Genomic DNA, 17,040 nt, shown 5'->3' on the forward strand with positions numbered 1-17,040 from the left:
TAACCAGTGGAACAGAAGTTGCCTCCAAAAGTTGTGAATGCCCCAACACTGGAAGTCTTTAAGAAGAGGTTGGATAGCCATTTGTCTGAAGTGGTGTAGGGTTTCCTGCCTAGGTTAGACTAGAACAGTGTTTTTCAACCACTGTGCCGCGGCACACTAGTGTGCCGTGACATAGTGTAAGGTGTGCCGTGGGAAAAACACTTTATATATAGTCAATATAGGCACAGAGTTAAAAAATTTTAACATTTTCTAATGGTGGTGTGCCTCGTGATTTTTTTTCATGAAAAAAGTGTGCCTTTGCACAAAAAGGTTGAAAAACACTGGACTAGAAGACCTCCAAGGTCCCTTCCAACTCTGCTATTGTATTGTGTTGTATTGTATTGTATTGCATTGTATATCCATTGTGGGCTGCTAAATTTAACGAAGAGTACAGGTACCAGTCTTTGACTTATAACCGTTCATTTAATGACTGAAGTTACAGTCGCACTGAAAAAAGGGGGACTTATGACTGTTTTTCACATGACAATTGCTGTGTCTCCTTGGTCATGTGATCAAAATCCAGATGCTCGGCGTTCGACCCATATTTATGATGTTTGCAGAGTCCCAGAGATCCCCTTTTGCCACCTTATGTCAAGCAAAGTCAGTGAGGAAGCCAGGTTCATTTAACAACCATGTTACTAACTTAACAACTTTAAGTTAGAGATTCACTTAACAACTGTGGCAAAAAAAGTCGTAAAATGAGACCAAACTGACTTAATAGCTGTCTTGCTTAGCAATGGAAATTTTGGGCGTAGGTTGAGGACTACCTGTATCGTACTAAAGCGTGCTAAAGAGCAGGCCTGTGGCAGGTTGCAGATAAGGATGCTAACATGAGCTGGTATTATTAAAGCCAAATTCAGGCTCCCATTGTTCTATTCACATTGTTTTTTTCCCCACTCTGAAGAGAAGAAAGAATCCTTGTGTTGAATGCTTAGGCTGCAGTTCTTGCCCTGTTTAATCAGGGGGAGACTCCTTAAAGTCAACAGCTTAGAACAGGCATGGAATTACTTTGGATGCCGAACTATTGGGGTGGACTGTGGGGGTGGGGGGAGAGGATTTGGGGTGCATCAGTCCAGCATCTTGGAAAGAGTCAAAGATCCATCCAGCTGTCCTCACCTGCCATGAGGACATGAAGAGACTTTGATTATGTTGGCCATGGGATGCCTCCAGATGGAGCAATCCTAGCAACACGGAATCAAAATACATTGTGCAGCTATTCCAGTTTTTTTTTTTTTTAATGGAATAGGAAAAGATAACAAGGGAAAATGAACTCATGGTCTCCCGTGAAAGGCCAAGTGACTGCACAGCGTAAACACAGCAACCTCATCCTGAACCACCCAAGGCAGGGAACAGATGGCTCCCTGCCGAGTCCCATAATCTCCTCTGCTCCCTTCTGGCCCTGCAGTTACAATGCAAAGCTAAACACAATTCTTTGTGGACAGGACTTCTACAGCACTGATTGCATCATGCAGATTAGCGGCAAATTAGAAACACAAGCCTATCCCAAGAAATAAAGACTCACGCTAACCAGGAACTCCATTACCAAAGTCACAATCCAATCTCCCACAAGAGGAGCTAGGTAAGAACATTGTTTAGAGGAGCATAAAAGTAGGGTAGCAACCCAGAACACCAGAAAAAAAATAAAAATAAACAGATCACCTTACACAACATCTGCCAATAAAATAAACACCTAGGCAAGTTTATCAGAAAGTGTCTGACAGCCCAACCACTGCAGCAAACCATGAAAAGGATAACACTGCCGTACATCAGAAACATCTCACAAAAACAACAATGGACTCTTACCGTGATGGCGAAACTTTGGCAGGTGTGTTACAGGTGGCACACACAGCCCTCTCTGTGGGCACACGAACCATCGCCCCAGCTCAGCTCCACTGCGCATGTGTTCGCGCCTCCCGCCAGCCAGGTGATTTTCAGGCCTCGGCTGCACATGTGCAGGGTGCGGAGCACATGTGGAAGATGCGAGTACATGCACAGAGCGGGAGGGGGTGTCACGCAGGCATGCGGGGGGGAGCATGTGGGGATGCGGCACCCCCTAGCCCATTTTTGCTCCCAGAAGGCTACAGGGAGGCCTACTACAAGGGGGACACGCACGCATTGCATTATGGGTGCGGGTGCACGCGCTTCTGCCATGTGATGAGAAAAAGCTTAGCTATCCCTGGACTCTCCTGGCATCACCTGGAGATGGATTAGCTCCTGAGGCAGGTTCTTTGTTATTAGCATCTCTGCACCTGCCACAGGTAGCCTTCGAGCTGCAGTAGTTCACTTAGTGACTTTTATAAGTCCTTGACTTATAAATGTTCATTTAGTGACCATTCGAAGTTACAATGGCACTGAAAAAAAGTGACTTATGACCATTTTTCACACTTAGGACCACTGCAAAATCCTCACGGTCACATGGTCAAAATTGAGGTGCTTGACAATAGACTCATATTGACAGATCTCTGGGATCAAGTGATCCACCTATTGTGATCTTCTGACAAGAAACGTTTATGGCAGTGTTTCTCAACCTTGGCAACTTGAAGATGTCCGGACTTCAACTCCCAGAATTCCCCAGCCAGCGAATGCTGGCTGGGGAATTCTGGGAGTTGAAGTCCGGACATCTTCAAGTTGCTAAGGTTGAGAAACACTGGTTTATGGGGAGCCAGATTCACTTAACAACCGTTGGACTAACATAACAACTGCACTGACTCACTTAACAACTGTGCCAGGAAAGATTGTAAAATGGGTCATTTTGCCTTTTTCACAACACATCACACATTTCTAATTACCTTTCCTTGGTATCTGGAATAATATCAAGTTTCAATTTGTTAATGTAATTCTTTTTGCCATACTCATGCTCAATACAACCACAATTCCTGATAAACAAACAAATTCCAAAGATTTGGTATTTAATTAAACATTAGATTAACATCTTTAATATTTAAAGATTTTTCCATAAATCTACTAATATACCTTTAATATACAATGCCAAAAAGATTTTAAATGATCACATGACCATGTTGTGTGGACCAGTAAGCATCAACTTTCTTACGTCTTCAGCAGAAATAAAACTTGTTTCCATCCTTAAAAATGCATTTTTTGGGGAGGCCAATTCATCCTATATACAGTTTTTGATAAATCAACCTTAACCTCAAATCTGTAGGTTCCATTATAATATTGTTAAGGTCCTGAAGCCTTTGCTAACGTTACAGTTACAATGTCAACTCACTCGTGATATATTTTAAAAGAAATTATTGCACTTATGCATGTGTGGTCTTAAATCAGTGAAATGTGTGGTTGGAAGCTTTTATTGTTGTTGCTGTGGTCGTAGAGATTGTCAGAAAAAAAATATCCTGACTAGCTAAAGCAATTATACTTATTTTATGCACTCTGGGAGTATGATGTGACTAGTGATGGATCACGAGAAAGTTTTAATACGCACTTTGAGAATAGCTATTATGATATAATCTGGGATGATTGTTGTTGAGGCCCAATTGCTCTAAAGTTGACTTTTTGACAGAAATTAAACTAACCACCCTTTCCATATTACCTATTACATTTCACAGAGAAGAAAATCCTTGCTTTGATAGAGGATTTTATTTTGCTTTGAAAGAAAGCTATTTTTAATTTGATGCTGATTTGGTGAAAATAGTTTAGGGCTAATGTAGTCAAACGATAGTACTTTAAAGCAGTGTTTCTCAACCTTGGCCACTTGAAGATGTCTGGACTTCAACTCCCAGAATCCCCCAGCCAGCATTCGCTGGCTGGGGAATTCTGGGAGTTGAAGTCCAGACATCTTCAAGTGGCCAAGGTTGAGAAACACTGCTTTAAAGTACCTTCATTTTAGGTAGATACTTGAGCATTTATTTTTGGGCTGGTATCAGAACTGTAACATCCTTAATTCTGGATTGGGCTCCTAATTCTGTAGAGAACTTTTAACATAATGGCTTTGTTTGCCTCATTTAACTGGGCCATGCGGTATGTTAGTTGTGTAAACTCCAAAATTGAATTAACTGACCAAGGGAATTAACCCAGAGATTAGATTTAGCACCACACAGATGCAGTTTAATTACCCTCTTGAGTCAATCAAGGCATCCCTGGTGTCTTGTAAACTATTTTATGGAATGCTAATTGTTCCCTTTGATATCCCAGGCAGGATCTACAAAATGAGGGCTTCTCCAGGCACTCTATTTCCGTAGTCATTTAGTCCTCCCCCTCTCTCTCACACACACACAACACACACACAGAAAGAGTGTCATTATATGGGACAATGAATAACATTCATAAATGTGTAAGGAACATGGCTTCTCTGAAGGCTGTCGAGATTCTCAGTCATCCCGGTCATGGATGTCCCAAAGGTGCTTTTTCAGGAGGCAACTGGACTTTCTTGTTTTTTCTTTTGAAGACTTTTTGCTTCTTGGATGAGAAGCGAAATGTCTTCAAAACAAAAAAACAAGAAAGTCCAGTGGCCTCTTGAAAAAGCACCTTTGGGGCTTCTCTGAAGTGACGTTCATCCCAGTTGTATCCTTGTAGAATTAAACCAAATTCTCTCCAGGAAAAAAATTAAAATGGAAATGGAGAGGAACTTGACAATTTTCTAACCTACTTTCTACTGGCTGGAAGAACCAAATTAGATAGATAGATAGATAGATAGATAGATAGATAGATAGATAGATAGATAGATAGATAGATGATAGATAGATAGATAGATAGATAGATAGATAGATAGATAGATAGATAGATAGATATAGATATAGATATAGATATAGATATAGATATAGATATAGATTTGGATATAGATTTGGATATAGATATAGATATAGATTTGGATATGGATATGGATATGGATATGGATATGGATATAGATTAGATATAGATTAGATTTAGATATGGATGGATAGATAGATAGATAGATAGATAGATAGATAGATATAGATATAGATATAGATATAGATTTGGATATAGATTTGGATATAGATATAGATATAGATATAGATTTGGATATGGATATGGATATAGATTAGATATAGATTAGATATAGATTAGATATAGATTAGATATAGATATGGATGGATGGATGGATGGATGGATGGATAGATAGATAGATAGATAGATAGATAGATAGATAGATAGATAGATAGATAGATAGATAGATGAACTCCCCGCAGAGATCTGGACCCTCACCTCTCTCCAGGCCTTCCGGAAAGCCGTCAAAACCTGGCTGTGCCGGCAGGCCTGGGGTTGATGAGTTCCCCTCCCCTCTCAACTGGTATGGCTGTGTGATTTTCGTGTATTTTAATTATGTGTACTGTTGTTTATGTTCCCTTTCCACTTTGAGTTGTTCGCCGCCCTGAGTCCCTCCTGGAGAAGGGCGGCATACAAATAAACCAAAACTGAAACTAGATAGATAGATGATAGATAGATAGATAGATAGATAGATAGATAGATAGATAGATAGATAGATAGATAGATAGATAGATGATAGATAGATGTAGATAAAAAGTTATTCAAATAAACTGAAGCCCAATTACAACTAATTAAGATGAAACATATCAGATGACGTGGTGATTATGTTATAATCTTTATCTCTGCAACTTCTCTTTGGTAATCCCCCAAGCAGCTGGGGGTTAAAACAGTTTCATTTCTTTTGGACTTGTGTGATAATCAAAAGCATGTTGTCAATAAAAATGCCTGAGGCTAACACTTCATTTTGCAGTATGTTAGGGATACGTATGTATGTATTTATGCTTGCATGCATTTGAGAAATCTAATAAAGTCACTTGTGAAGGTTGCCAAGAGGAATTTCATTTCGTATATGGGTACTATGGGGGACACATTGAGAATATAGGAGCAAGTTTAGTCTTTAATAATTTTAGTTCTTTGTTTGTATCCCACTTTTATTATTTTTACAAATAATTCAAGGCAGATAACATATCCACTGCACCTTCCTCCTCCTATTCACAACATTTTCCGTTATGTGCAATCTATATTCAAATCTATTTTCAAGGTTTTAGAAGTTAAAAAAGAAATGTTTACAATAATGTGAAATATTGTGATGCTGAAGAAAAACTGACCTGCATATTTTGCACCATTTCTAAGAAACTTTTGTGAGGAAATTTAAATCATAAATGAAATTGGTGATTGTAACTATAGTTATTAGGTTATCCTAGTAAAACGGGTTCACGATTGGAAGACTTGAAGGATAAAGCTGAAGTAAAGCGTCTTGGAGAAGTCTGTGAAGTTAATAAGCATCAGCACTAAGTTGATGTACAAGTACAAATACTCAAGGAAGTGATTAGAATTAAGTATTAACTATCACACTTCAAAATATTCAGAACTGTAAACCATCTAAAGAGCTTTTGATCCTTATGGTAAAAATGCCATGATCTGCTTGTGTGCTTGGAATGCCATTGATAGTTTAGAATCAGCTTTTAAAATTTAATTTTACATAATATCTTAATATCAACATCATTGCTGTTTTGGAGACAAGATATCTTGCATCAAACGATTAGGTCATGGAAATTATAAGGTCTGCACCGCAATATGGAGGCAAACTTCTTAACTATTACTTTTTTCTCAATGTTCTTTAGAAGTACAGAGACTGACGCTGAAGCTCAAATACTTTGGCCACCTAATGAGGTGAGAAGACCCCCTTGGAAAAGACCCCGATGTTGGGAAAGATTTAAGGCAACAGGAGAAGGGGACTGCAGTGGAGGATGAAGGATGGGGAGAGGGGGATGGTGTGCACGGGGTTGCAAAGAATCAGATTTGACTTAATGATTGATCAGTATGTTGGGATAAGTAGTTTCTCAAACTACTTCTGTCAGATTAGTTTTAGCAAGTCAGGTAATTTGACAGTTATGTGTGTTGAGTCTTGTACTTTTATGCTGAGATCCAAGAACTGATTTTCATTTCGAATACTTTCCTAGTGAACATGTTTTTCATCTTCATGGTCTGGGTAAACCTTTTGATGTGGGCAAAAACTTAAAATTCCACCCTGGATCATTATTTCCTGCACTGGATTAATTGTATGGTGTTATTCCTAGATGGGTTTTCCTAATTAGTGGACAGAAATGTTACAATCTCATTGCGGTAAAGAACCAGGATAATGAAGTGCCATTTGGGGACTTACATCAGGTCAAAGGAACTTGCCCATGAGGAAAAAAAAAACCTGATGTGTTTATTTTATGGTATTCAAACCCCACTATTAAAAGGAATACAACTATAATAAAAACTTCCTCTGTGGGAATTACTCCAGACAAAACATGTACTGCAGTATTTGTTTCATTCTGAAAAAAGTCATGATCATTAAAACTTTCTTTTTTAATTATATAGATGGCGAAGAGAGCCAATGGCCTCCTAATAAACAGAAGACCTCTTTGAAGCTGAAGTCTTGCAGTCACAACAAAAAAGTTTTGAAAAAAATACACAGTATTGCAGCTAATTTATTCCACTGAAACAATTTTGGAATGCCTGACCACTGACAGTCAAATATAATCATCATAATAAAAAAGATCAGATTCTCAAATCCTTTGAAGAAGGAATACAAAGGATGCCATCCATCACAAGAAATTCAGGTAATATAAGGAAAAATACTATTAAAAAAAACCCTTAACACTTCAGCTGCCATTGATTGACAGGTTTAAGTGATTGAAGACGGCACCCTATGCATGTTAGTGAGTAAGCTGTGTTAAAAGCAGTGGGATTTAAGTCTGAATAGGCTTTTGTAGGATTAGCCTCAAAGTAAATCCTTTTAAATAAATATGCTGTTGCTAAGACTAAAATATTTTCTATTACATTTGCAATTCCTATCATTACGCTGGTGAAACACACCTCTTGTCTTCCCTGAGGAGGAATATTTAATCTCAAAATCATAGAGTTTGTAAGGGACCTTGGGTATCTCTCTTGCTCACTCCTTTGCCCAGTAGAGGAGTCCTCATACCATCTTGAACAAATGATGGTTTAGTCTTTTTTTGAAAACTTCCAGTGATGGTGTATCCGTAACTTCAGGAGGTTGGCTGTTTCACAAGTGAATTGTTCTCACGTTCAGAAAATTCCTCCTCAGGTTTGGATCTTTCACTCTAAATAACTCTTTGGATGATTGGATTTTTGCAGTTGAGAACTTTTACTTTAAAGAACCCAATGGTTCTTGTCCTACTTTCATGTTCTCTGGAGAATAAATCCACAACCTCTTTCCGTATATAGAAGAACAGCTACTGTATCTCCCTTTAGCTTTCTCCTCTTTAGGCTAAAGGTACAAAGTTCCTTTAACCATTCTTAACCACAAGATGTAGCCTCAAAACACCTTGTCATCTTTGTTGCTCTTTTCTGTACTCTATCCGAGGTGGCACAGTGGTTAGGGTGCAGTACTGCAGGCCACTTAAGCTGACTGCTATCTGCAGTTCAGCGGTTCTAATCTCACTGGCTCAGGGTTGACTCAGCCTTCCATCCTTCCGAGGTGGGTGAAATGAGGACCCGGATTGTTGTTGGGGGCGATATGCTGACTCTGTAAACCACTTAGAGAGGGCTGAAAGCCCTATGAAGCGGTATATAAGTCTAACTGCTATTGCTATCCAGTTCCCCAGTGTCTATATTGTAGAGACTGGAACTGGATGCAGTATTAGCAATAGCATATCACCCCCACAGTCTGGGTCCTCATTTCACCCACCTCGGAAGGATGGAAGGCTGAGTCAACCTTGAGCCGGTGAGATTAGAACCGCTGAACTGCGGTTTAGCAGTCAGCTGAAGTGGCCTGCAGTACTGCACCCTAACCACTGCGCCACCTCGGCTCCATTCTAGATGTGGTTTGACCAAGGCAACACAGGATAATATTATCATTTCCTATTATCTTGACATTATAGATGCAGTCAAAAACTTTTCTGGCATCTGTGGTACTTTGCTAACTGATGCCTAATCTGTTGTCTACCAAGATACCCAGATCTTTGTCTCAAGTACTAATGTTAAGGCAGGTGGCATCCATCCTTTACACGCCCATTGGTTTTCCTGCCTAAATGCAGATCTCTAACATTTCTCATCAGCATTTTGCTGGGCAGGACCCAAAATTCAAGTCTATCAAGATCCTTTTGAATCTTGACTTGTCTTCTGGAGTATTGGCATCCTTCTCCACGGCTCTGGGGCATCAGCAGATTTTATCAATATCCCTTCTAGTCTATCATCTAAATCATTTGTGAAGATGTTGAAAATTATTGGGTCCAGGACTGAAGCTGAGGTACTTCACTGCATACCTTCCCCCATGTTACATAGATCGTGTCCCACCAAGTTGCAATTATACCTACCATATCACATATGCCATCCTATACTAGGATTGAGTTCTTCCTGTGTTTTGTCTACTCTGCATTGTATAAGCACCTGAGCATTTTAATGTTGTCCTCCTTAAATTCCTCTGCCGCATCTTCTAGGGTATTCTTAAGTACCCCTTTCTTTCCTCTTATCTTTTCCTTGTTGTAAAATTAATTTTCCCGAGAGACCACATGAGAAACTGGGACTGTTGTGGAGGTGGCGCAGTGGTTAGGGTGCAGTACTGCAGGCCACTTCAGCTGACTGTTATCTGCAGTTCAGCGGTTCAAATCTCACCGGCTCAAGGTTGACTCAGCCTTCCATCCTTCCGAAGTGGGTGAAATGAGGACCCGGATTGTTGTTGGGGACAATATGCTGACTCTGTAAACCGCTTAGAGAGGGCTGAAAGCCCTATGAAGCGGTAGATAAGTCTAACTGCTATTGCTATCCCTCACCCCCCCCCCGCCCCACCTCTGCTGCCCTGCCCTGAGGTTACCAACATTGCAGACCCAACAGGGACAGTTGAAGGGCAAGATGTGGCCCGTAGGTCATAAAATATTCAGGTCTGGTTGTGGATGTGGTTCTAAGTAATGGCCATCCTCTCCCTTTGTATTTAATTAAAGACCTGCAGATGACTTTATCAAGATGCCTTGCAAAGCCATTCTTCCCATTCTTCTTTTATGAGATGATCTGTTGCCAGAAGCCCTTTATGTCCACTAATCCAATTTTCATTAACAATAGAAATAATCTGAATTGCAAGCAAATAAATTGCAAAATTAATTACAGTGACAAATCATTTGGTTCTGTAACAGGCTATTTATATGTATGGACTAGACTTCTTTAATAGGATTGTTGCAAACTATAAAAATTTAAAAACACATCTAAGTTAGTCTCACTTAATGGATACTTCAAGTATACATCAGCTTTGGAAAGCGCTTGGAGCAGGTGGACACCATAAATCCACTTTTATTTCCAGTCATATTTGAATAGAGAGGTATTGGTGAGAAGATGATAACAGGCTGACAGGTCTTCAGTATTATAATATTGCATAGCAAGTCACCATACATTTGAAAATCTGTATATGATTTGATGCCAAATTTGATGGTTTAATGATGTTTGGCTTTTTGGAAAACAGTTACATCATTGTTTTTCTGCAAACTCAACCTCTGTTTAATGTTCAAAAATTACTGTGATTGGTTTTTGGAAATCTTTTGTAAGTTGCTGTTAGCTCCCTTTCTCTCCACATTTTTAAAAGGAGTTAGGACCTCCTTTTTCTAAATCATTTGAACTGCACTGATTGTTTTTAGTTTAGTTAAACTTGGATTTAACCATTTTAAATTATTACTCTTGCTACTTAACTTTAAGCAGCTAATGGATGGAATGGCAGGGAATGAATTGAAATAATAAATACGATTACAACACCATGCTTAAAAAGGCCATCCAAATATTGCTGATATGGTTTAGCGTTGAAACACACACTCATAGCATCCTTTCATTCACCAAACTATCACATAAAATTCGCTTCTGATTTTGTGCAAATACCTCTGGAAAGTAAATAATCAGGATCAATGCCGATCTGACCAATTTTTTAAGTTACTTGTTTAAATCACATATCACATACAAAGGATGCATTTGGCATTTCCTGAAGCAATCCTTCCTTGTTTTTAAAATACAGATTTGCCACCAAAACTTAATAGAGCTTAGCCAAGCCTTTGTTGTAAAAGGGCATTGCCAGGTTTCAAGCGTATAATAGAATTTGCCCCACAACCTAGAACAGTTAAAAGAGGTCTGAATTTTTTTTTACCAACAGTTGTGCTGTGTTGTCACCAGTAAACATGTTGCTTTATTGCAGGAGAAATCTTCCTTTTGAGTAAAAATATCGAAGCAAGGCTGTCATAATAGATTTTGTTTTCAGAAGCATTGTCTTGCAATGATGTCGTCAGGTTTCAGCATGGCAAATGCAATGCCAAATAACTAAAATTCTCTACTTTTTTTTGTTACACGATCTTGAGATTTCCAGATGTATTTTTAAACTTTTGTTTTTCAAAACCCAACATTTTATGGTATTTAGATCATTGATATGTCAAGTACTGTGGAGTAGAGGCCAAGATTCAACCTTCTCCCACACTCTTGTTCGTTTTAATATCTCCTGCAAAAGAGGATTATTATTTTTTAAAAAAATCTTTTTGATGAACAGGTGTGTACCCAAAAGGGCAAGGTGTATTAATTTAGCTTCCTAGGGTCCAAGTTTGGCAAACTACTACTATTTTTTCCTAAACTTCATAAGCATATAATATTCAGCAAAGCTAATTATACGTCCCTTTGCCGATTGCCTAGATTTGCATTATCTCTAGAGATCATTGTTGTAACATTTCTGCAGGGCAGGGGTCTCCAACTTTGGCCACTTTTAAGACCTGTGGACTTCAATTCCCAGAATTCCCCAGCTGGCTGGCAGGCTGGCTGGGGGGAATCCTGGAAGTTGAAGTCCACAAGTCTTCTTTAAAGTTGATAAATTCGGAGAGCCTTGTTCTAGGGGCAGAATTAAATTGACCAAGGCAGGACATTTCTGGTGCTTACTATGGAGATGTAATCATGGGCCAGGAGTTGGAGTAAGGCCAAATGTTTGCTTAGCAAAAACCGACCCCCCCCCTTTCCCTTCTTCTTCTTCTTCTTCTTCTTCTTCTTCTCCTCCTCCTCCTCCTCCTCCTCCTCTTCTTCCTTCTTCTTCCTCTTCCTTTTTCTTCTTCTTCTTCTTCCTTCTTCATCTCCTTCCTCTTCCTTCTTCTTCATCTCCTTCCTCTTCCTTCTTCTTCATCTCCTTCCTCTTCCTTCTTCTTCTTCATCTCCTTCCTCTTCCTTCTTCTTCTTCCTCTTCCTCTTCTTCCTCTTCCTTCTTCTTCTTCTCCTTCTTCATCTCCTTCCTCTTCCTTCTTCTTCTTCATCTCCTTCCTCTTCCTTCTTCTTCCTCTTCTTCTTCCTCTTCCTTCTTCTTCTTCTTCTTCTTCATCTCCTTCCTCTTCCTTCTTCTTCTCCTTCTTCATCTCCTTCCTCTTCCTTCTTCTTCTTCTTCATCTCCTTCCTTTTCCTTCTTCTTCTTCCTCTTCTTCTTCCTCTTCCTTCTTCTTCTTCTTCTTCATCTCCTTCCTTTTCCTTCTTCTTCTTCCTCTTCTTCTTCCTCTTCCTTCTTCTTCTTCATCTCCTTCCTCTTCCTTCTTCTTCTTCTTCTTCTTCCTCTTCTTCTTCCTCTTCTTCTTCCTCGTCCTTCTTCTTCTTCATCTCCTTCCTCTTCCTTCTTCTTCTTCTTCTTCTTCCTTTTCTTCTTCTTCCTTCTTCTTCTTCTTCTTCCTTCTTCCTTCTTCTTCTTCTTCTCCTCCTCCTCCCCCCCCCTCCTCCTCCTCCTCTTCTTCTGAGCCAAGGTGGCACAGTGGTTAAATGCAGCACTGCAGGCTACTGCTAGATCAGCAGGTCAGCGGTTCAAATCTCACCGGCTCAGGGTTGACTCAGCCTTCCATCCTTCCGAGGTGGGTAAAATGAGGACCCAGATTGTTGGGGGCAATATGCTGACTCTCTGTAAACCGCTTAGAGAGGCCTGAAAGGCCTATGAAGCGGTATATAAGTCTACTGCTATTGCTATTGCTATATTCTTCTTCTGGATGCCTAAGGAAACACGGGTAGAAACGAAAAGCGCGAAGAAAATCTCAGAGAACCGGGCGAGGGCAGGGAGGGGCGGAGGGAGGGAGGGGGAGAGGCCGGCCCAGCCCCTCCTGGCCCGCCTTTCCTGGCACCGAGAAACTCGGCTGAACTTTAAGCTCGGCGCTGCCACCCAGGGAAGCCCCGCCTGGTGGCTCAGCGGCCCCGGGCAGCCCGGAGACTCGGCCGCCCTTGGCAGTTCAAAAGTTCAGCCAGGAGCGACGGGGCTGCCTCTCCCTCTCGCCTCCCTCTCGCCCCGTCCGGCGGGGCCCGAGAGCGCGCAGGGGCCGGAGCGGAGCCGTCGGGGGCGGCGGAGCACTCAGCGCTGTCTTGTCTCCTCTCCGCAGGTGAGAACGGGAGCGGCGGCGAGGCGAAGAAGCGCTGCGGGGAGACGGAGCAGCCGCAGCCGGGAGAGGCTGCCGAGGGCGGCGAGCGGTCCCCGGCGATGGAGCCGAGCGTGGCCCCCGAGGAAGGGCCGGAGGCGCCGCTTCCCCTGCAGGCGCCCTGCGGCTTCGGCTCCGCGCTCTGCTTCAGCTCGTCCGGCGGCGGCGGCGGCGATGATGACCAGGCGCCGCGTCCGGAGCTCGAGGCCGCCTCTCCTTCCTCCTCGTCGTCGGGCAGCGGCGTGGTGAAGCCCCGGTGGGACCTGAACAGCGCGGCGGCCGAGTCGGAGGAAGAGGAGGAGGAGGAGGGCGGCAGCCGCGGCAAACCCTCGCCGGTCTCTGCGGGCAGCCCCGACTCCGACGCGCCCGGCGAGGCGCCCCCCGTGCGTCCCTTCCCCTCGCCGGCGGCGGCGGCGGCGTCGTCCGAGGAGCCGGACCTGGTGATCGAGGTGTGCGGGCGGCGCGTGCGGGCGCACAAGGCGGCGCTGGCGGCCCAGAGCGACTATTTCCGCGCGCGATCCTCGCGGGACGTGCTGCGCCTGAAGGGCGTGAGCCTGGCGGCGCTGCGGCTGCTGCTGGAGTACGTGTACACGGCGCGCATGGCCGAGGTGCGGCACGAGGACCTGGCCGAGGTGCTGAGCGGGGCGCGCGTGCTGCAGATGCCCTGCGCCCTGCACTGCGCCGCCGAGGCCGCGCGCGCCCAGCTCAGCCTGGCCAACTGCTACCAGCTGCTCTGCCTGGCCAAGAAGCAGCGCCTGGCCGAGCTGCGCGAAGCCGCCTTCCGCTTCATGGCCGACCACTACCTGCAGGTGCTGCGCGAGCCCGCCGTCTACGGCCGCCTGAGCGGCGCCGAGCGGGAGCTCATCCTGCGCCGCCGCCTGGAGGCCGGACGGGCCTGCCTGCTGGTGGCCGAGGTCAGCGACGCCTTCGAGCGGCTGGGCAGCCGGCCGCAGAGCCGCGAGAGCAGCCGCCCGCAGAGCCCGTCCTCGGTGGCCTCCCTGGAGGACGGCGGCGCCGGCGCCCTGCTCTACAGCTACCAGGAGGCCGGCCAGGAGTGGAGCGTCCTCACGCGGCTGCCCGAGGAGGCCAACGCCAAGGGATGCGCCATGTGCGTCCTCTACAACTACCTGTTCTTGGCCGGAGGGATCTCCGCCGCCACTGGCGACCAGCGGCCCAAGCTGTCGGACAAGGTCTTTTGCTACAACCCCTTAACGGACACCTGGAGCCAGGTGAAGCCCATGGGGCAGGCACGCTCTCAGCTGAAGCTCCTGGCCCTGGACGGGTATCTCTACGCGGTGGGCGGGGAATGCCTCTTCACGGTGGAGAAGTATGACCCCCGCTCGGACCGGTGGAGCCCCGTGGCCCCTCTGCCCAAGGGGGCCTTCGCCGTGGCGCACGAGGCCACCACCTGCAACGGGGAGATCTACGTGTCTGGGGGCTCCCTCTTCTACCGGCTGCTCAAGTACGACCCCAAGCGGGACGAGTGGCAGGAGTGTCCTTACAACAGCAGCCGCCGTCGCTCGGCTGACATGGTGGCCTACAAGAGCTTCATTTACCGCTTCGACGTGAGCAGCAGCCGCGGGGAGCAGGGCCCGGGCGGAGGCGGAGTGGAAGTCTTCCAGTACAATACGGTGGCCAAGCACTGGCGTCAGTGCGCTTCCTTTCGCCCCGCCGGCAGCCCCGTCCAACCTTTCCGCTGTGCAGCCTTGGGCAGCGCCATCTATTGCGTCAACCGGACTGGGATGTTGAGCTTCAACCTGGCTCAGAACGGCGAGGTGGAAGCGGACGGGGGACTGAAAGGCACCTTTGACACAGAACTGCTCAAAAGTCCCTTCGACGCTAAAGGCCTCCTCCTCCCATTTGTGCTGATCCTCCCAGAGAAGGAAAAAATTGGGGAGCCAGAGAGTCCTCTGTCCTTGTGAGAGCTGGCCTGGCCTTCGGGTCGCTGCTTAGCATGCAGTCCTTTATCTGTGATGTCAACAATGTAGGGCTTTTACTGAAGCACGGATGAGGGCTGGCACAAGCTCTTCGGTCTTGGGTGGTGAGGATGGTTGGGCCCCAAAGGCAATAGAAGTAGCAGAAGGGGGAAAGGCAGCAGTATGTAACAACTCCTTCCAGGGTATAGAGGAGACCATTGTCAGAAATGTCTTTAGTTCATGCATGCACGCACCAGCGTGGGGGGTTATTGTGTCCCACCTAAAAGTGTTGGCCAGCTGTTCAAAGGCTTCCTTACTGCACTTCATGTAGGAAAGAACTCATCTCTTGGCATTCGTGTTAACCAGCCAGTGGAAAGCTGCTAAAACAGGTTTAATTGTTGTGCTGTGTCTGCCTCCCTTTCCAATCTAGAAATATGTTGGATCTGTGTAAAAACCAGAAAACAACCCATTTTAAAAAGGAATTTCAGCTTTCGGCGGTGTTTTTTTTGTGCATCTTTGAAAAGAGATTCTTCTAGGCACTTTCTGCTTGGTCTTCTTGCTCTTGGATGCAAGGAAGGAGCCACAGGAGAACTAGGAGCTTGTAATGTGGGAAGGGATCAGTATGCCATTTTGGAAGTTTTAATAGGCCAAAAAAAAAAAGTTCTCGTGTGAAAAAACAATAGGCGATCATCCACCTCATCATCTTTTCTTGTTTGCATTTTTAAGTTTAATGAGATCGTTATGGAAGACATGCCGTTGCGCAGCCTCAGGAAGTTAAAACAATTGTGCATGATTAACAGAAGCAAAACATAAGATTTGAAACAAGTAACATTTTCTCCCATTTGCATCTGTTAGAAAAAGAAGGAAAGTGGGGGGAAAAGCACCAATATATCTATTCAGTTCTGGGTTTCCTTTTTTTTCCATGTTCAACTTTTTTAGGCAGGATCAGAAATATATATATTTAGTGTCACAACCCCTGGTATGCCCCAATTATGGGAGGAAGCCTACTGCTTCCTTTCTCTGTCTATCGACTCGTTACAAGAGACCATCCAGACAGAAAGCCCAATATTTTTACTGTTGCCTTTCTTACATTTGTGTTGCATTTGTGCTGATAAATAAATAAAGGGAGACTAGTATAGATCTATTTCAAGCTATTTAGCTCTCATCAGCTAGCCATACCCTTACTGGGATTCGAACCTGTGCCTAAGAGACTTTAAATATTAAAGACTTTAAATATATACCTCTCACCCTGGCTGGCTGATAAGGAGTCGAGCTCTGTAGCTCAATGGTTAACACATCTGCCTAAGAGGCAATAGAGCACAGGTTCGATTCCCAACATGGGTATGGCTAGCTGATGAGAGCTAAATAGCTTGAAATAGATCTATACTAGTCTCCCTTTATTTATTTATCAGCATAAATATAACAAATGTAACAAAAAGGCAACAGTAAAAAATATTGGGTTTCTGTCTGGATGGTCTCTTGTGACGAGCCGAAGACAGAGAGTGGAAGTGTGACCTTCCTCCCATACCAGGGGTTGTGACTTTAAATATATATGTGTGTGTGTGTGTGTGTGTGTGTATGTGTGTATGTGTGTATGTGTGTATATATATATATATATATATATATATATATATATATATATATATATATATATATATATATATATATATATATATATAGTCTTAACATGCATTTGTGTTTTTTAAACATAGTTT

At 43.8% G+C, this 17,040-nt stretch overlaps 1 protein-coding gene across 1 annotated transcript; it reads left to right on the top strand.

Annotated features, from left to right (window-relative positions):
* Positions 1–7,390: 7,390 nt before the first annotated feature.
* Positions 7,391–16,300, top strand: KBTBD11 (kelch repeat and BTB domain containing 11). Its single transcript, XM_032215009.1, has 2 exons — positions 7,391–7,616; positions 13,374–16,300. The coding sequence occupies exons 1-2, from the start codon at positions 7,592–7,594 to the stop codon at positions 15,329–15,331; spliced, it is 1,983 nt and encodes a 660-aa protein (XP_032070900.1). The 5' UTR covers positions 7,391–7,591; the 3' UTR covers positions 15,332–16,300.
* Positions 16,301–17,040: the final 740 nt, after the last annotated feature.

The sequence above is a fragment of the Thamnophis elegans genome, chromosome 4 (genome assembly GCF_009769535.1).
Source record: "Thamnophis elegans isolate rThaEle1 chromosome 4, rThaEle1.pri, whole genome shotgun sequence".
NCBI lineage: Eukaryota > Metazoa > Chordata > Lepidosauria > Squamata > Colubridae > Thamnophis > Thamnophis elegans.

Bases quoted from the DNA above. Each gene is read 5' to 3' on its own strand.
- KBTBD11 (XM_032215009.1), top strand. From the start codon at position 7,592: ATGCCATCCATCACAAGAAATTCAG. The intron at 7,617-13,373 runs GTAATATAAGGA...TCCTCTCCGCAG, and splicing joins ATCCATCACAAGAAATTCAG to GTGAGAACGGGAGCGGCGGC.